This window comes from Equus quagga, chromosome 8 (genome assembly GCF_021613505.1).
Source record: "Equus quagga isolate Etosha38 chromosome 8, UCLA_HA_Equagga_1.0, whole genome shotgun sequence".
NCBI classification, from domain to species: Eukaryota; Metazoa; Chordata; class Mammalia; order Perissodactyla; family Equidae; genus Equus; species Equus quagga.
Genome location: NC_060274.1, coordinates 87,223,308 through 87,243,142, shown reverse-complemented (window position 1 = coordinate 87,243,142; position 19,835 = coordinate 87,223,308). Strand labels below are relative to the sequence as shown.

The window sequence follows — 19,835 nt, the reverse complement described above, 5'->3', positions numbered from 1 at the left end:
GCTGAGGTTTTTCCACATTCAAATGTGCTTTACAGCAGCGGGAAGAACAACCCACTGATTTATGTGCATTTGGGTCAGAATTTGGCTGACTGTAGCATCAGCAGTTTTACATGAACAAAAATTTCAATTTCATTAGTACAGCCAAGTTAATTTTGCTGGATTGGCAGTGCGTTCTGAGAAGCAGAGTGGCCACTGGGGCCAGGAGTCAGGAATCTCGTGCTGTCGTGCTGCCTGGCTACTAGCTGGAGGGGGAACTAGCCCGAGGGAAGCCCACGGACTCTCGGACACCATCCACTTCATTTCTAAAATGAGGATGATGATAATACGTATTTCAATCACTTCAGGGTCTTTTGGAGGGGCTAATGTGTATAATATAGTAAGGCTTTGCTAGGTCATTATCAAAAGGTTATTGAAACATTATTGATGTATCTATTTATCAAGGTAATAAAGGCTCCTTATATTTACCTTGGATGCTTTGCCCACTCCAAGGTTCCTGTACCATTTTCTAATTTCCTTCCCTTCGTCTCCTGCTGGATGGATGAGTTGAACGAGGACCTGCTATTTTATGAGAGCCTCCAATATTTAAGGCACTGGCCATACGTTGTTTTTCTAACTCCTTATAACAGTCCTCTAAGAGAAGAGTTGAATTAGCCAGTATTATTTTAGTTGTCAATGACAGAAATCTTATTCAAGCTCGTTTAAGTGAAAAAAAAAACATGATGGGGGGCATTTATTTGGTTCATGTCACTTAAAAGTCCATGGGTAGCTCTAGCTTCAGGCACAGCAGGATCAAGGTGCTTGAAAGATCCTTTCACATTTTTTCTTTGTCTCTCTAGTTCTTTTCTCTGTGTTGGTGTCATTTTTCTGGTATACTCTCTCCACATGGTAAAAGGATAACCCTAGGGCCAAGACAACCTCAAGCTTTATAGCTTCTTATCTCAAAGAAAAGAGAAATAGACCCCCTCTCCCTCTACCAGTGGCCACATCAAGTCTCCCATAAGGAACTAGGATAAGATCTGCTTTAGTCACATGTCACCCTCGGACCAATCACTTTGTTCAGAGATATGGGCTCTGATTGGCCAATCTAGTTAAGTTTATTACAGTTAAGTCTAGCCAGGGTCCAGACTCAGGTTTTGCTACAGCTGTTTTTTTTTGGCCCACAAAAAGCTTGATTAGCTCAGGCCAGGCTGTGGGTTTCAAATCAGGGTATGTGAGGGCTGGAAAGGGATCCAGAAGTCACTGAGCCCAACCCAGCCATGACCAGGGAAGAGAAGTGTCTTGCTCTAGGTCACGTGTAATTCAGTGCTACTCCAAGTCCTTTCCTTTGCCTGCGCCACCTCCACTGGCAGGATTACATGAGGTTCTCCCATCAGAGCAACTGAAGGTTCTTGCCAGAGAGAGGGGCAAAAACTCTGGGTCACATGCAGGTTACGACGGACCTCTCCTGAGCTGGAACTGCATCCTGTCTCTTCTCCCATCTCCTCTCTCCGCCTCTCTGGGCCACTCTTGGGATAGTTGAGATGTTGGCTACTTGGAACTCCATTTCGTAAGGAGCTGAGAATGGGGGAACTCTGGGCTTAGCCAGTCCACTGCCTCTTCCTGCACCTCTTCTTTCTAGGGGACGTGGTTCCCAGGGCAGAGTCTGCCCCAAAGCGTAAAACCAAACAGAGGAGACATCAAAGAGAAAAGCAGTGTGACTGTCACCAAAAAGGCCCCCTGATGGAAAGGGGAGCCAGTGGGAGAGGAGAGCCTCTGCTGATAATGTGTTATGGGGGCTGGCTCACGTCTAGTGTGGGCAGGAAGGAGGGGCTGCTGTGCCCAGTGGCGCTACTTCAAATATCCTAAATGCTTCTCCAGAACTTCCCTCTCAACAGACTCTCTTGATGATGCCGCTGCCAAGTTGTGAAAAATGTGTCAAGGGCACTGGCTTGCTTCATGGGGGTTGAACCAAGCAGCCATAATCTTGTGGCTGGGAGGTGGGTACTCATGGGAGACAATGCTGTGCTTTTTCTGATTTTGTCTCTTTTCTTTGTCTGATTCTTCCCTCTTTGTAACCTGAGGAGCTTGTTTGCATTCGGTAGCTGGATTCCTCTTATAAGCCCCATAGTTGTTATGTGCCCCTGTGGCAGGTTCCTGGGGAACTGACCTCAGTGTATGATGCATATTCAGGGCAGCAAGTACCCTCCACATGTGACCATGCCTTCCTCTGCCTGGAGCCACCCATGGCTGTCTATCTTCTGCAGGAGAGAGCCCACGCTTCTTCCATGACCACAAGGATTTGGCGGGCCCTTCTAGCATTTTCTCCTGCTCTTCTTAGTCATATGTTTCTGTTTGTGGATTGCTGGATACCCCACCCCTTCTCATATTTCTGTGCCTCTTTTCATACAGTGCCCTCTTTCCGGAACCACCTGCCTCCACTCACCTTCCATGTAAGCAACTTCTATTCATCCACCTTTAAGATCCAGTTCAAATGTCACCTCCAGTGTGTAGCCTTCCTAATTTCCCCACAGTCTTAGTGACCCTTCCTCTGAGCTCCTGCAGTCCCCTTTCCCTGTCATTTACCTTTTTACTTGTGTTTTTATATGTCTGTAGGGAGGTGGTATAAGAAAGGGATAAGAAGACGAGCTTTGCACTCTGGTCTGGGTTTAAAACCTGGCTCTGCCCCTTATTAGCTGTGTGTCTGCAAAAGTGATCTGACCTTCGGGACCCTCTTCTGTCTTTACCTGTAAATGGGCATAATGAACTCTTCAGAAGTATTCTGTTAAGGATGAAATGAACCAACCTATGATGTGCTTAGTGTGGTGCTTGGCACGTGGTGTTTCTCCATACCTGGTGAGGGGAGTGGTTGTGGTTATTGTGATTATCACTGAACCGTGAAATCTTAGAGAAGAAAGGGAACTGAGGGGTCATTCTCATGTCCACAAAGCTTGATTCCTTCTCCCTTGTCAGATAGTCATCCAGCTTCTCCTTGAACTCGGCCAGGGACAGGGAACGATACCTAATGCTGGTGCTGCAGAGGTTTGCTAGTACTTAGGCTAAGTTACTATATGTCTATTTGGGGGACTGTTTTAAATTGGCAGTTATCTGTATGTATGTGTGTGTGTATATGCATGTCTCTATATATTTAGTGATGTTTCGCCATAGAAGATTTCCTAAAATGTCTTACTAAAAAAGCTGGATTAGCAAGTCACAATGGAAATTCACCTTCAAAGCAAAGTTGTGAATGGCTTTGCATTTTCTTAGATCTTTTGTTTCTGAGTGAGTTTGCATGGTTTTTTGCTTGCTTCTGAGTGGAAGGCCAGTAGAAATTGTGGCATGTAATGTTGCTACAACTCTCAAGCATACCCTTGTCTATGATAGATAAAGACAGAACAAAGCCTGAGCGACACCATAACATGGTCACATGCATTATAACATGCATCTGGAAGTAGTAATGTTTTGTTGGCAGAGAGAAGACACACTTTTCCCACAGTGGTTTGGAAAGAACACTGGATTAGGAGTAAGGAATCCTAAGAATTATATGGTACTTTGGCCTCAATTTTCCCATCTGTGAAGTGGGAGCATTGGTCCCTCGGAGATGGGATATGGAGAAGGCAGAGGTGGACTTTGTCCCTGAGAACTAACTGCCCCCCTTCCCCACTGAACCAGAGCAGCTCCTTCTTTACTTTTTAAATCTGAGGTGTGCGTTGGAGTCCCTTGTAGGATGTTATTTGAAATAAAATATTCTGTTGCTTAAAAAGTTTGGAGACTTCTAAACTAGATTATCTTTAAGGTCCTTCTACCTCCAAAAACGATTATAGCTCTAAAATAAAGCAAAGTCATATCTTTATCAATTTTCTAATACATGTTTAGTTTTGAAAATTTTTGTGAAATGTGACAAAATCATGTTTCAGAAACTTTTTTAAAGACTTTTTTTTCTCCTCCTTCTCTAGTTAGCTTAATTGCAGTGAAAGGCTAGTCCTTTCCTTTTCCTCCAAAATTTGCTTTTCTCTGACTTAATCAAATCCCACTAACACTAGGAGAAAGTCTTAGGGATGGTGTAGGGCAGGAAGGCAGATATCATCGTCTTTATTAATCTCTTCTCTTCTTTCATCCCAGGCTGGCCGTTGGAGAAACCATGACGTAGTTAAAGTCTGTATTCGGCAATATCCATCTCTCTTTTCATCAATTCCTTTCCCCAATTCTGTCTACATGACCTCACAGAATCATAAAGGTGGAACAGATGTAAAAAATCTTTTTGCCTAAATTCTTTCCTTTAAAGATATGGACAGTGGGACCCTGTGAGGGGGACAAATTTGTCCTGGGTAAGGTAATGAGTCATAACTCAACTGGTCTTTTCCAGTTCATTTCTCTTTCAAGTAGGTCTAGATACCCTCCTATTGCTTCAGTTTTCTTACTGTAATATGGAGATGATAATAGTAGTATTTGCTTCATAGAGTGGCTAATATTATGTGAGCGTAGAACCCTTCGAACAGTGAACAGCACAGCGCCTGGAGCATAGAAAGTTTCCGATATGTTTGCAATTACTATCATTACTACGCTTCATATACTGATAGTAGGCTGCCCAAGGTGTACACACTGATGGAAACCCTATTTGAGGACCATCCTCCTGTCTTGCATCCCCAAAGCACGTTGTTAAAATAATCTCTTCTTTTAACATCCCATTCCCCCAGGTGACCATTCCCTGCTGGATGACAGTGGGTGGGTAATTGGTTTTATTCAGATAAATGAATTTCATGTTAGTGTGTTGGCTGCTTAATGCTGGATTTGCCTGGTAGTAATGCCTTAACTCACTGAAAATGTGTGTGCTTCCAGAAAACCCTTGAGGACTGACTTTAATGGGGCAATTTCAGATTGTGTGCCAGGTCAGTGTGTAAGTCCGTGTCAATCAAACAGGTCTGCCATCTCACCTTGAGGCAGGTGCCTTCTCCACTGGAATGTAAGGGGCTAGTCATGCCATCCTCATCACTCTCACCTCTAATTTCTGGAAAGTAAATGCCAGCTACCAAATGGGTGAGCGTTTAGAATTTAGATACTATCATTTTAACCCTTTATGAGGGTTGTATGAATGGAACTTTACTGGAGCAATGCAGAAAAACTAGTTCTTACCTTTGAGTTTATCTTACTTTTGAGAAGCAGGCAAATATCTGATGGATAGAAAAAGAATACTGGGAGCATGACTGAAAGAATCATTACCTGGTAGCGAGGAAAAATATGGTTATAGGGCAAGCTGCATCCTGAATGTCAGGAGCCCTGAGTACCAGGTTTGCAATGGACCCTGGGAAGTGGTGGTGGCTTCGTGTAGAGGGAGTTTGACTACCAGTTCTGTGAGGTCAGGGCTGCGGTCGGTCAACCGGAGCACTTCTCTTTTTCTCTTTATGGTCCCTCTCTTAATGCTGCCTCCCTCCCCCATACCGGGTCCCAGTCTTCCAGAGCATTCTATTTTATTGACATTGTGAATGACCTAGGGGGACAGTGACAGCGAGTTGCAGCTTTGTGGAATAAAAGCTCTTTGCCAGTCTTAACATTCACTCAGCCACCACCATACGGGGACCCCTTGAGGAGTATGTGGCGTTAATCAGTGGAAACTAGCACCTTCTCACTGTTGGTTTATATTTTCCTTTTTTCCAACCATTGAAAAAGAGAGAGAGAGGAGCGAGAGGAAGGAGAGGAGAGGGAGAGAGGGAGAGAGGGAGAGGAGGAGAGAGAGAGAGAGAGAGAGGGAGGGAGAGAGAGAGAGAGAAAGACTCCTATTCCCATTAGCAAGAAGATACCAGGACTTTCTAAGTGTGATGTGTGGTTACTTCAGTGCCTATCAATTGCTTTAATATTTCAAAATGGAACCGGCTCTCTGGCGGGAGTGTAAGTGAGCGCTGTAAATGAAAGCTCAAAGCACCAACTCCGGGAACCTCGCGCTGCTCTTTGCCCCACCAGCCCCCTGGGAGGACACAGACCTCGCTTCCCTCGGATTTCCGTGCCCTGTTATTTATTTTGTGCGGGCTTCGGGAGCCACCGACACACCCGGGCTGGGGGCCCTTCGTGGCGGCAGGCTGCCCTGAAGCGCGGGACGCCCGGGTCGGAGGCTGGAGCCCGGCGAGCGTGTGCCCTGCAGACGGAGGTGCCCGGCGCGCCCCTCCCTCCGCGCCCGCGGGTGCCAGACCAGACGCCAGCCCTGGCGCGCTGACAGACGACTTTTCTCAGTTGTCAGTTTTCTCGCTTGTCAGCAGAGCTGCTGGTAAGTGAAAGAAAACAGAGAGGGGGCTCGAAAGCAGCGAGGCACGGGAGAGAGAGCGCGGGGATGGAGGAGCCGCGAGGCGTTCCAGGGCAGGGGGCGCAGGGCGGACCGGCTCGGGGGCCTCTGGGTCAGACCACCCCGCCTCGCGCCAGCCCCACCTAGGCTCATCTCTCATCCCCCTCTGGACTCCCCCTTCTCACTTTCTCCCTGCTCGCTTCCTCTCCTCCCCACTGGGTCTTTCCTTTCTCTCCCAAATCGTTTAGCTGCCACACTGATCGCTTCTGCGGCTTTGTCTAAAAAAAAAAAAAAAAAAAAAAAAAGACTCTGAATAGATCCGAGGTGCTTTCTTCTTGAGCAGAAGCACAATCTCTATTCCTGGGCATTAGCCCGGGACCATGGCTGGTTACCACAACTACCTCCAGGGGGCACCCGGGCCCGGGGTCGCCCGAAATCCGAGCCCACTTTAAGTCCGGATTTGGGGGGCGCAGGCTGGAGAGCGCACGGAGAAAGTGACAGACTGGCTGGGGGCTCATGCTGGGCCAGGAGGCAGGGAGGGGACAGCCCAAACTCTTTCAGCCTCACTCCCAGTGATAACTTGCAGCTATGGAGTCGCCCACCAAGGAGATTGAAGAATTTGAAAGCAACTCTCTGAAATACCTGCAACCCGAACAGATCGAGAAAATCTGGCTTCGGCTCCGAGGGCTGTAAGTAAATCTATTTACTTCTCTTGCCCCATTTCCCTCTCCCGTCAACATTTTACTACACATCCACACTCACGGCTGCTCACCCCGTTCCTGCACGGCCCTTTAAATACAGCCCTGGAAGTTCCACAACTCCTTCTCTGTTAATTACAGTCACTGCTACCTTCCTTTCAACAGAGATTTGTCTTTCTGACTTAAATTGCCTTGCTATTTCCGAGCTGTGCTTTCTTTGCGGGGAAGGAGAGATGTCTTCAGATTTCAGTTCTAGTAGGTCAATAGCCACAGAGATGTTTCTGGACCTTTTTCCCCCGTGAGAAAAGTTTGGGAGCTCAGGTCACAGACTTTTAATCAAAGGAAGGGTTTTTCTCTGCAAAGTGCTTGCAAACACCTTGGCAGGTGGTCCAAGAACTTACCAATGGCTCAAATTCAACATGCATTCTGGCTGCTAGATTTGTCTCTCCCTTTCCCCAGCCCAGTTCAACTTCTGATATTTTCTTAGGATTCTTTCTAGCAGGAAAATAATTACTGGAAAGAAGGGCTATTTTTGGAGAAAGTGGGGATCAGAACCAATATTGGAATTTCCTAGCAATATTTGAACAGTGAAATAGGGCGCTTGCTTTCAATACAGTGGCCTGAATTCTAGTTGGACTGATGCACAGAGATCTCTGAATTTCATTCAGCTCGTTGGGTTCTGTCTGTCTGGGTATAGAGGAGAGGTGACCTGAAAATACAGGGTCTTTTCTGTGAAATGATTTTGTAAACCCCAGTCGGGAAGCTGTAGTGATCGCTGTAGATTTACAGCTTCTCTTCAGTTGACCAGGCAGGTCCCAGATATTTGGCATCAAATATCCAGTACCGTTTAAAAAATAGTTTTTCTCCAAGTATGTTCTTCAGACACTTTGTTTCTACTGAGGACGGTGATGGGGAAACCAGCTCCCTGGCAGTTTGTTTTGCTGAATTTATTGTTTTTGAAAGCACACACACACATACACACAGCACCCAAAAGAAACCAAATCAAAAAGGCACTGATCTAAGTTAGCTTAATCTTAGCTAAGGGAGACCACATCCCAAGCAGGATAGTCAGAGTTTCTAAGGGGAAGCAATAAGGTAGTATGTGTTTCTTTAAGGGGTCCCTATTTAAATTGCAATTTGTAGAAGCCCTTCCATCAGTAATCTAAGTGAGCTTCACTGCCATTGATCGCAATGGGAAATCATACCAAAAATATGGTCTTTGAATTGTCTGGGTGCTGCAAGCAGAGGCTGTAAGATTATTTGGAAATTTTGTCTTTCTGGCTGGCAGGTGGTCCTGACGGTGGAGATGTGTGCAACACAACACCTCTCTCAGAGCAGTGTTTCCAGTAAGCCCTTGTCATATGTAATGAACATTGTATCTGATTATATGGTGGCCCATACAGAAAGTTTGTTGCGTCCACAAAGTCTGGGTCCGAGATATACAATGTGAGAGTGTTGTCAGGCTGGTCTCCTTGCCATCCCGGCTAGAGGGACTCCTGTGCACACTCGGGAACTGCTTTTCTCTGGCTGTGCTACAATTCCAACCGGCTCTATAGAGCTGCTCAGGCTAGAGAGAGCGTTTGGGCACTTCAGCAGGGCTGAGGTGGGAGCTTGGGTGAAAAAGCATTTAGCGCTTGCAATACACCGTCTTGTAGCTTTCTCGGCTTCGAATCTGTTAGGCTTCTCTCCCTAAGGTGTTGTGTGTGATGCATCCACGTTTTCGTTTTCCAGTCTGTCGTATCTACCCAGCACCTGGTGCCTTTGAACATAAAAGGTGTGGGTTGATTCTTCTCCAAATGTGTGTTTTGAATTTCTCTCTTTACCCTTCCTACTGAAATACCCCGCTCAACAGCAGTCCCAGGAGATATGTGGCTTCACTTTCTAATTTGAAGAGGACATGCTACTATTGTTATTATGACTTTTTTTTAGTAGTGTTATGGTTTTTACTACCACTTTTTTTTTTACGCAAGACAGTAGTGCTATAATAAGTTGCTAAAGACTCCAGAAACCAAAGCACATGCTTATTTCTACAACTTGGATAACATTTTGCAGTTCACAAAATAGAAACCCGTGGGAGATGGAAGGTTGTGTGTCTATTTATCCACACAACAGACTGTCAGTAGGAGAAATGAAGTTGTTCTTTCAACATTTTGGAAAGACCCAATAGCCACAACTGGATTTTCATATCAATTTATTACCATGACACCCTTAGAGAAAAGGCTTTGTAGATGACCACGGATAGTCAGGAATTCAGTTCAGCTTGTTTGAGAGCCATCTAAGTTCAGGACTTGATCATCTCGTGCCTGGGCTATTCAATGGTATCTGTTGTCTTCTTGTCGGTATCTCCCCTGTTTTATCTATTGTTGAATTTTTCGTCTCCTCCATTGGAATGTATGTTCCTCTAGGACAGACACATGTGTGTCTTGCTTACTGCTGTACCTCCAGTGCCTAGAACAGAGTTTGGCATAAAGTAGACGCTTAATCAGTAGGTGATGAAAGAAGCTTAAAGAACCAAATGTGAACTTTCCAATGTTCAAAATGAAGATAAATATATATTTGGGTCAGCTTATAGGCCACGTGACTCATCAACAGGGTGTTCCCTGAGCTGGAGGGGAGGCAGGTTTTATTGACAGGATTACCCAGGTTGGGACACAGAAATCTACACCAAGGTGGGAACTGGACAAAGCCATGACCCAGGGCTGAATCCCACTCTTGTGTTTACCCAGGTGCTCTCTTTCCCTCTCCTTATCTCTCCCCTCTCCTGTGCTGGCCGGGAGTGGTCTTCACCAGCAGGTGATGAGGATTGCTGCGGTGCTCATCTGCCGAGAATCTACAGTGGAGAGAATGCAGAACATGAGCCTCTGTCTATTATAACTCCCGCCCAGCCCCCTGCCATGCTTTCTTTTTTTCTCTTTCTTTTCTTCTTACTGTCTGGATACTATATGTTTTATTTATTATGTTTATTGTCTGACTCCTCCAACTAGAGTATAAGCTCCCTGAGGACAGAGTTTTTTGTTTCTTTTGGTCACTGGTGTCTCCCTGGTGCCTACAATACTACCTGGAATACAGTACATTATCAATATGTATTTGAAACCTAGGGCTGTTTCACATGTTTCTCTGGGGAAGAATTAGGAAAAATTCTTAACCTGGCCTTGCAGCATCATCAACATACTAATAGTGCATCGAGTATTGGAAATGTGAATTTTAAACACTATCTCCCCTAGCTGAGATTACAAAACCCTGCAAGCCTAGGTGGATGCTGTTATGACGACTCCGTTTCCCTTGAGCTAGGTGCTGCACACCGAGGCAGAGAGGCCCGCTGTGATTCGAGGGGTGTGGTGTCCTCAGCCTCCCTCTGCAGCCCTGCCCCCTGCTCAGACACATGTTCACATTCCTGTAAGCCGGAAGGGAACAAATACCACACACTTGAGCTTCCTTAATTCTCTCTCTCAGAGGGATGCTGTCCTCTTACGTTTCTGGGAGGGGCCTTTTCTTTTTCTCATTTCAGTTTCTATAAATCTCCGTTGTCCCCAACGAGCCGAGCCGTCATCATACCTCTTTCCTCTGTAGGAGTGGGTGGAATTTTCAGGAGCCTCTCCCAATGGCTGTTTTGTTGGGGAATCTTCCAATCAGAGAAAATACGTCAATGGCTGTGCTTTATCCCTCTGATGATGTGCGGAGCCTCACGGCTGCATGGCTTTGAGTCATGACTTGTACCTTGGGTCCTAACCAAGAGTTTTTCTATTGCCATCCTGCTCTATGATGACGAAAAGGTACTTTTATGCTTTTTTAAAATTGAAAGTGAGAGAACACTTATTCCTTGGCATTGTCACAATTGTAATTAAGCTGTCATGTGTTTATTTTGGTCACTGGTATATCTCCAGTGAGGTAATCAGTATAATAAATGTTATGCTTATACAACACTGTCTATGAAGATGATGATGCTTTTTTTTTGCATTATCTAAAATAATATTATGAATGTAAAGGGAGGTCAGTGGCTATTAAGGTAACAGACTGGGACTCTTGTTTTTGTCTATCCAGCAAGCTTTCTCATTTTCCTTATTATGTGACAGACCCTGCCCCATTCCCCACCCCCCCCCCCCCGCCATAGAGATGGGCTTATGATCTAGGACTGGCCAGTCATACAGTTTCACCTTTCTGGCAACAGTGGTGGGTCTCAAGCACGTCAAAGAACCCAACCAGGAGCATTAGGGTCCTTCACTGAGCTTTCTCTCTTGGCCATGGGAGAGTGCTACTTTCCCTTTTTCTGGATTTTCCTGGTGGTGGCCAGTGGCTCTATTTCCCACTTTTGGGGGAAGACCTTTTTATGATGGGACACACTGAGGCCAAAGCTCAAGGAGAAGCAGAGGTGAGAAGATGGAGTGGAAATCCCTGGGTCTGCTCCCAGAGGCCCCAGCTCCTGCAGATGTTTCTCTGATTCTGTCTGCTCTTCTGGTCAGGCTCTGTTTCTGCTTAGGCTGCTTTGAGTTTGGTTTCTCTGAAAAAGTCTTCACTAATACCCCACAAAAACACACAGAATGTAAGGGACCCTTCCAAACTACTCAGCCAAGATGGGAGGAAGAAGCCATAGGCGAAGAAGCGTGGATCTTTGGTTTCATATTTCTTATTTAATAAAGCCCTCTCACTCTGTTTTCTTTCTGTTCATCTAAAATTTTTAATGGTATCATTAATGTCGGATCACATGAGTTTACTCAGTTAACGTTTACTGAGTGTCTATTATGTGCCGGGCACTTTGATGAGCTCTGGGTATGCAAAAGTCCGTAAGATGCTTACCTGACCTTCAGCAATTCCCAGGCTAGTGAGAGAGACTGACACGAATAGCCGGAAGTGATGGCTATAGTTAAAGAGGGATGCAAAGGGAGCTACTTCTGCCTGGGAGGGCCAGAGAAGGTGTTGCGGACGAGCAGTGAGCTGAGTATTTATTCTGGGCAGACTCCTTAGAGTCACAGGGAAGAAACTTGCATAGATTCCTTTCACTCATATCAGCCTTTTGCAAAGATGCAAAGAAACCTTTTGCAAAGATGCGAAGAAAACGAGGAGTCACCCAGTCGGCCCAGAATAAATCAGCCCAGAATTCTGAGCTGTTTTTATGGACAACTGGAAAAGCTGCTTATACTTACTAGGGATACAGCCTGAATCCTAGTGTCCTTCTCTGTGCTCACCCCTCATTGTTAATTTCCAAAAGAGAGGGTGTGGTTGAATCTGTTTGCTGTTATTCAACATGGAGCTGTTGGTCAGAAATCTCCCAGATCACCTCAGAAGCAGCTGACCCCCAAATTAGCCCCTGGTCCATCAGCTGTCCGGGTAACAGGGTTACCTTATCCCCTACACATCAATCTCCAAGAGCTCTGGTTACTTTCCTTAAAAGGTCTCTGTGTGTTTTTTGTTTTTTTTTTTTTGGAGGAAGATTAGCCCTCAGCTAACTACTGCCAGTCCTCCTCTTTTTGCTGAGGAAGCCTGGCTCTGAGCTAACATCCGTGCCCATCTTCCTCTAGTTTATACGTGGGACGCCTACCCCAGCATGGCTGCCAAGCAGTGCCATGTCTGCACCCGGGATCCGAACCAGCGAACCCCGGGCCGCCGAGAAGCGGAACGTGCGAACTTAACCGCTGCGCCACCGGGCCGGCCCCACATCTAGTGCAATATTGAGGGATAGATAGAAGGTAATGAATGGGGGTAGCAGAGTGTGCAAGGGTACAGAGGCGCGGGAGGCCTTGGCACTTCGAGGAGAAGTGAGAGGTAATGTCGGAAAGGAGGGCAAGGGCCAGGTATGACACATGAAATCAAAAAAAATTTTCTTTTACTCAAAATTATACACATTCATGATTTAAAGAGTCAAGTATTTGAACACATTTTACTACATTGCACACAAAAATATGTTTGAGGTGTTGCCCTTCATATCTTCCAGAGATCCTTTTTTTTTGATACATAAAATTGTAAAGAGTTTGCATTTTATCCTTTAAGTTGTAAGGAATTGTTAAAAGGCTTTAAACTGGAGAGTAACAAAATGAGATTTGAATTTTAGGATGGCTATTCTGGAAGAATTGTGGAGGACGATTGGAGATGACACTTAAGGCCTAGAGACCAGTTGGAGAAGATGCCTAAGTTGGGGTAGTGCCACTGAAGGTGAGAGAAGAGGGGGCGTATTTGACATAAAAATTGACAGAACTTAGTTTTGGAGCAGAAAGAGAGAAGGAGAAGTTGTCTTCCATGTTTGTTTGGCTTGGATGTCTTAGTAAGTTTGGTGTCATTTGCCTTGTTAGGGACCATGGAGAGAAGAGCAGGCTTGGATAGAGCAGAATGATAAACTTGGGTTTGGACATGTTGAAGTGGAGTAAACTCTGGAATGTCCAAGTAGCCGTTGGCAATAGCAGTCAGGAACTGTGGAGAGACCTCTGGCCTGGAGTGGTGAGTCTGAGAGTCATAGTTCTGAGTTAAAGCCGTGGGAACAGATGACCTATGGAAGAGGAGCTGGACCTGAATCTCAACTAATAAGGCAATTCCAAAAGAATAATTTAAATAATTGTTGATTTCCCCCAGATTACACATTTTAGTGTTATTAATTGGTCTTTTCACTCTCCCATTTAATTGGAAATGTCAGATGGTTCAACATATTTTTATTGGACTCCTATTCTGTGCCAGCTACTGGGAGCTTCAGAAGAGATATGAAAACCTCAGAAGAAAAGCCCTACTCTCAGAAAACTTGGAGCCTAGTTAGGGAGACAGAGAACTCTGTATACGTGTGAAAAGTTAAAAAACAGCAATAAAAGGCTGGGCAATAATTAATTGCTAAATAAGTGATTTTGACACTATGTCCTAGGGATCAGAGAAGGAAGACATTTGCGTATGAGGGATTATTTTTGTCTTTCTTTTCCTGATAAAGATCAATTAAGTCTCGCTGAAGTATGTTCTTAATGTATATTAAAGGGGAGAAAGAGGTGAATGTCAAAAAGTATAAGTAGGTTTGGAATGAAATTTTCTTTACTTGAATACTAATGCAGTCTGTTAGTACATCATCACTTGCTTATCATAATTTGGTTGCGTTTATTAGCTAATTACAACTCAATATTTAGCAGTGAAGTGTTTGTTATTTTGACTAAACTTTACAGCCTCTGTCGGTTGGGAAGCAGCCCCAAGCAGAGAGATTTGTGCATTTCTAGCCCTGATTTTCTGTCTTTAATTTTCTTTGGCTCATAAAAAACTACTTTCCCTGGTTCAGGTTTCCCCATATGGAGAGAAAGTGCTTGTATGACCTGCCTCATGGCTTTTTGAGAATTGACTAAGAAAAATAATTGTTAAATATGAGGCACATAAAATAGTCTATAACAGCTTTGGGAATGACCATCACAATTTCCCCTTAGTAATAAAAAATGAATTCCAGAACAAATGAAACGCTCTATTTTTGGAGAAAGTATACTGAATCCATGTAAAGCGTTGGTATTCTTCAGGCTTATTGGAGTGTCTTCTTTATTTAAAGACCTCTTGACAGCTGTTACTAAACAAAATAAGTGAGTCTTCATGAGTGTAAGAAAAACCTGTATGTTCCTAGGTTGTGAAATTCTGAAAAAGCTTAAGAGAATAATTTAATCAACAAGACATAATTTATGATTATAGGTAATGACTTTTATTTACATATTTGAATGAATACACACGCACATCTGTATGCAGGAAACTCATCCATGACTCGTTCACTCAGCAAACATTTTTCTAACACTTACCCTGTGTCAGGCGCTATGTTAGGCACCAGGACACAGCGGGAAACAAAACAAAGGCTCCCTCCCTTAGGGGGCATTCAGTCTAGAGGCAGAGGCTCTAATATTAAATATATAATCCCACAAGAAATTATTTACTGTGATGAGTGCTGCAAAGAGGTACAGGGTGCTGTGAAAACATTTAAGAGGGGCCCAAGCCTGGGCCAAAAATCAAGGAAGGCTTCTCTGAAAAAGTGAGATTTAGGCTGAGATCTGAAGAATAAGTAGGTATTAATTACATAAAGAGTTGAAGCAAAGATTCTAGGGTATTCAAGGCCTGGGAAAACACCATGCGAAAAGAGCCAAAGGAACACCTCAGAAAACAAAAGAAGGCCATGTGGGCGCAGCATAGATGCTGTGGAGACAGGAGGCTGAGGGCACTGCTGGAGAGGGGTTAGGTATTGCCTTCTTTTAGACCAGTGTGCCTTAGCAATGGGAAGCCATGGTAGGTCTGTAGGGGTGGATTTGAGAGCTTTTCAGGAGGTCGACTCAACAGGACTTGGACATGGGGGATGAGGAAGAGAGTGGAGTCTAGGATAACTCCCAGGTTTGTAGCTTGAGTCTCCAGGTGCTATTCACTGAGATTAAGAACAGTGAGGAGGGAACAAGTTTGCAGGTTTGGTGGTGGGTGGGAGCAGAATGAATGATGTAAGGATCATGAATTCAGTTTTGGACGTATTGAATATGAGGGGCCTATAAGATATCCCTGAGGAGATGTGGTGAATTCATGAGCAGTTGGATAAATGAGATTGGGAGAAAGGTCTGGGTTAGAGATAAAATGTACAGCCCAGCAAAGTAAGAAGAAAAAATATTGTATATTTATATGTGTGTGTGTGTGTGCCTGCATGCATGTTTGTGTCTGAATGATGCTAAATTAATATTCCTATGACTATTACAAGTAGAGAGAACCAAGTTTAGCGTGATCCCCTAAAAAGTCTGACAGAAGGTGCCAGGAAACTATAAGTTTATATTTATTTTCTCATTGGCATTTACTTGTTCATAAATGGGGAAGACCAGCTAGCAGTCAATGCACATAGCTTTGCGTGGAACCCTTGTATTGATTACTTGGTGTCATGCCCACCACAACATGGATTTAGAACAGAGACAGAGGGTGGGTAGGCAGGATGATTCTCAGTATTCCATGGGCAGAAAGAAACCATGACGCAAAAAGTCAAATGGACTGAGGCCCTCATCAGGGACCTTCTGAGAACTATAGGGCATGTGGCCAGGCAGCAAGACCCTAAGCCTAGAGCCCAGCCCACCGCAGATGGGGCCTGGTGAAGCTTGGCTGGGTGGAGGCTCCCTAGACCTTGCAGGAGGCCATGCTATTGTCTAGGCTCCTTCATTGGGCGCAGCCTCCCACTGCTGCTCCAGAGGTGCCCTCCAGTGGACACACCTGGCCTCTGTCTCTTGGGGCAGTGCACAGCCCTGCCATAGTGCTCACTCTCCACACCTCTGCCTCATTCATAGCCCTTTTCCTGCTCTTTAAGGTCTTTCTAAAAAGAGCCTTCCCTCTCTCCACTTCCACTCTTGTCCAAGGCCCTATTGCAGAGACCCAATATTCAATATTCTACTGAAATACAGCTTTCCTTTCTTTTAAGGCCACCAGAAGAGTGAATATTTAGACAATCAACATGAGAGTGCATTGAGTGTTTTGGCTGAAAGTCACTATTGGACATCCAAAGAACATTAAATTCTGTTTGCCCAGATTCCAAACAACCAAAATGCTTAAATAACCAAGTCTTTTCTTACACTCCAGAGACATGCTGAGTAAATCCAGTAGTGAAAGATTAATTTTTGAAAGCTACTTCCAGGTGTTTTAGGAATAGTTCAAATTCAGACTAATCTCTCACTCCTGTTTTCCTCTAGCTCTCTGACTTTACTCTAAGGATGGCTCTGAGGGGTCTTACACTACCTTTAAATTAACCCCCCCCCAAAGTATATTACATTTAGTATACTATTCCAGGGGGTTGTTACTTGGAAAGCCTGTCTGCTAAGGATGAGGAATGTAAACACTGTTGTGAATAGGGTCTTGTGTAGCTCATTTTTGAAATATAAGGATTATGTTGCTGAGAACTGCCATTCTGTCTATAAAACCACTGACCGAAATTAGTCATTCTTAAAAAAATGAAAGAGTTGTTCAAAGCACCTGTTTCTGGCAGTCTTGTCATGGTTTCAGTGAAGGTAACTATAACTGAGGAGAATTTGGCTGGAATGCTCAACTGATTTCACTTGACAGTAGAGCTCAAAATGGTCCCAAGGAATGCGTCTGCTACTTGGGTTTTGTTGTTGTTGTTGTTCTGTACTTTGGATATTGGCCCCATTTTTGCCATATTTAAACTGTTGAAATTTACGGAATCTGTGTCCAGAGAAGAGCCTTATACAGATGATGCTACTGTGAGAGAAAGCTTTAGAGGAAATAAGAAGGACTTCTCTTCCCCACAAGCTCTTGTGTTGACTTAAATTCTCCTGGAATTGGAAATGACCAAGAGCTACTTTCCACCAGTAGTAGATTTTGATAAGAGTTGTGAGGAAGGGAGTGAGAGAGGAGAGAGGGAAAGAATGCTGCTGGAGTAGACAGGAAAGGATTGAAAAAATTAGGCTGGTCACTAAAGTTAAACTTGGCAGAAGATGCAGTTTTGGTTCTGGCTAAATCTGCATGGGGAAAAAATGAAGAAGAGAATTGAAGCAACTCTCTGAGTAATTCAATTCAAAAAAACCTACCCCTCCCCTGATTACAGAGATCTATCTGTGAAGAGTGAGATTTTGTCTTAATCCTTTGGATATATCTCCAGTTGGGCAGTGTTGTCACAGATGTTAAGAAATATTTGTTTTCAGCCTTTCTCATTGATGTTTATCTAAATAGGAGCCAGGATCCCAAGAAGGAGCTCACAAAAATCTCTTCCATTCCCACCCACACAGTTTTGCTGTACTTATAACACAGCAAGTGGTTTTAGTAAATATGTGAATAGATGAATAAATCATTTATGCAAATACATACTGCTTGGATTTCTACAAGCGTGACATTTACTTTCTATTTTCTTTCTCTAAAAACCTCTCCATATTTTTTCGTTGGTGCCACTGATTAGCTTATTGCCCAGCTTTTAAGCAGTAGATTTTTAGCTAGAGGGAAATAGTGCTTGGTCTGCTCAAAAACCTTGCTTTCCAGAGGAAGATTTCAGCTTTCTTTGGGGAGGGGTCCCATTTGGGGGCCTGTCCGACAGTAATCTGAGTGCTGGAATTTTTAATCCAGGCCCAGAAGAGAAGCAGGCAGGAACAGGAGATTGGGATCCCTGTGTCTGGCCAGCTGTCTGCAGGGCTGGGGAGAACAATGAAGAGACAGGCCTGGGGAATGTGGGAGCAGCGGGCGAGGTGTGGATTGGCTGTGTGTGAGTTGGGGCCATTCCAGATGGGAGTTGTTTAGTTTGGGTTAAACCTCCTCGAAGATTTCTCTTCTTTCCACTGCCCAGCCAGCACTAGATAGAACCACATTCATTTGCTTCCAGGAGTGAGTTAAAAATTGATCGTCTTATTTACAGCTCTGTTTCAGATTAGCATTCTTTCATTTTTCGAATTCACTCTCCCCAGCCCCAAACTGCACTGTGAAAAGCTTCTTTCATTTGACTTTGATCTTATCATTTTGGGTTAAACATACTGGAATTTTATACTTTGGGAGTTGCTGTCCCTGAATATGACTTTCCTTTTCTAAGAGGGCTGAATGAAAGGGCGTGAGTCTTTAGGATGATTTTCCCCAATAGAAAACCTAGGAGAAAAATTCTCTAGAAAATTTAAAAAAAAAAGCTCTTTCCTGATTATTGAGTTATTCCAGGTAAAAGTGAGTTTATGTCATTTCATTATTTTTTATTTTTTGTCTTGCCTTGGATCTTTAGCCAAGCAGGAGAATAGAATAATTGCCCCCATGGATTTTTCTTCTGTAGCTAATCAGCTAAAAACCTTTGAGCTGGTAAGAGAAGAGAGTCACTTTCTCTGGTATCTCCCACCCGCTCCCGATAGTCTGCCAGAAGGTGCCAGGAGACTGCAACTTATATATATTTTCTCATTGACATTTACTTGTTCAAAATATGGGAAAAGCCACCAAGCAATAATATACATAGCTCTGCAAATCTAGGTTTTAACGTACACATCATGGAAGTGAAATCACTGGTAGGAATGAGAAGAAATGTATAAGGACCCTCGAATCTCAGTAACACATCCAGTAGTTCATACAAATGATTTAAGACAGATTTAGTGGATGTTTCTAGAGATAGCCAGTTCTTTTCAGTCTGCACCCCATGTGCCAATGAAAAATAAAACCAGAGGCTCAGATGACTGTTCAGAGCCTCCCTCATTTCATGGGTATTTGTGGTATTTTATCTCGGTCTTCTTTCCCATGAGTGAGCCGCATGTGACCTGAACTCGTGAGAACTTGTAGTTAACTCCATGAGTCTTGCTGCTAACTTTGTTTTTCTGAGTCTGTCCCCCCATCTCCTCTCCCTTGAGGGAACTGAGAACGGAGGTTTCCACAGCTATCTGTACACTGGCAGTGATGGTGACCTCGGTAGGGAAGGCCAGAGATGGGATCTGATGGGATCTGGAGCAGAGTGAGTCCTCGTTGGCCAGGAACCCCGGAGGACACTGAAGGCAGAAGTGGGATTCTCGTTGTGCCTCTGCAGTTGTTGTCTACTCACCTTTCTTTACCAGAAAACCTTCTTGTGCCCTACTGGGAGGCATCTTGCTGTCAACTTTGAAACTGAGCACAAATTTTGGTTTTTCGAAGCCAGCTTGTTTGAATATTAAGCCTATTTATAAACCTCATTATTCCAGCACCCATATGGCTCTTACTCAAAGACACTCACTTTAAAGAAGTGAAAGCCTGCCAGGCACTTCATAATTTAACATTAGTGCTGAATGGACTCTCGCTGATCCAGGCTATCAGGAATGATTCCCAAATCGTCTGTTTGACTTTGGAGTTTGTGAAACTTACGTTTGATTGCAGGTGTGCTCAGTCTCCGGGAACTCCTAGCCCTCAGAAGGCAAATAAAGCCCCTCACAACCATCCTTGCTCCTGCTTCACTGTTGTCTCTTGCTGTTTCCTAGCTGTCTCTACTCTGCCCC

General features: G+C 44.3%; 1 protein-coding gene across 4 annotated transcripts in view; it reads left to right on the top strand.

The window, feature by feature from the left end:
• PDE1C (phosphodiesterase 1C) overlaps positions 1-19,835 on the top strand; it is a 492,809-nt gene that overhangs the window by 202,430 nt on the left and 270,544 nt on the right. The window contains exons 1-2 of one of the 4 annotated variants that reach the window (XM_046670216.1): positions 5,873-6,235; positions 6,837-6,939. The exons of 2 other annotated variants lie outside the window; for them this stretch is intronic. In XM_046670216.1, the coding sequence (XP_046526172.1) occupies positions 6,839-6,939 (101 nt within the window). In that variant the 5' untranslated portion in view covers positions 5,873-6,235; positions 6,837-6,838. Of the gene's footprint in view, positions 1-5,872; positions 6,236-6,291; positions 6,940-19,835 lie in introns of those variants that run through there. One more of the 4 variants, XM_046670215.1, reaches the window with a different exon arrangement.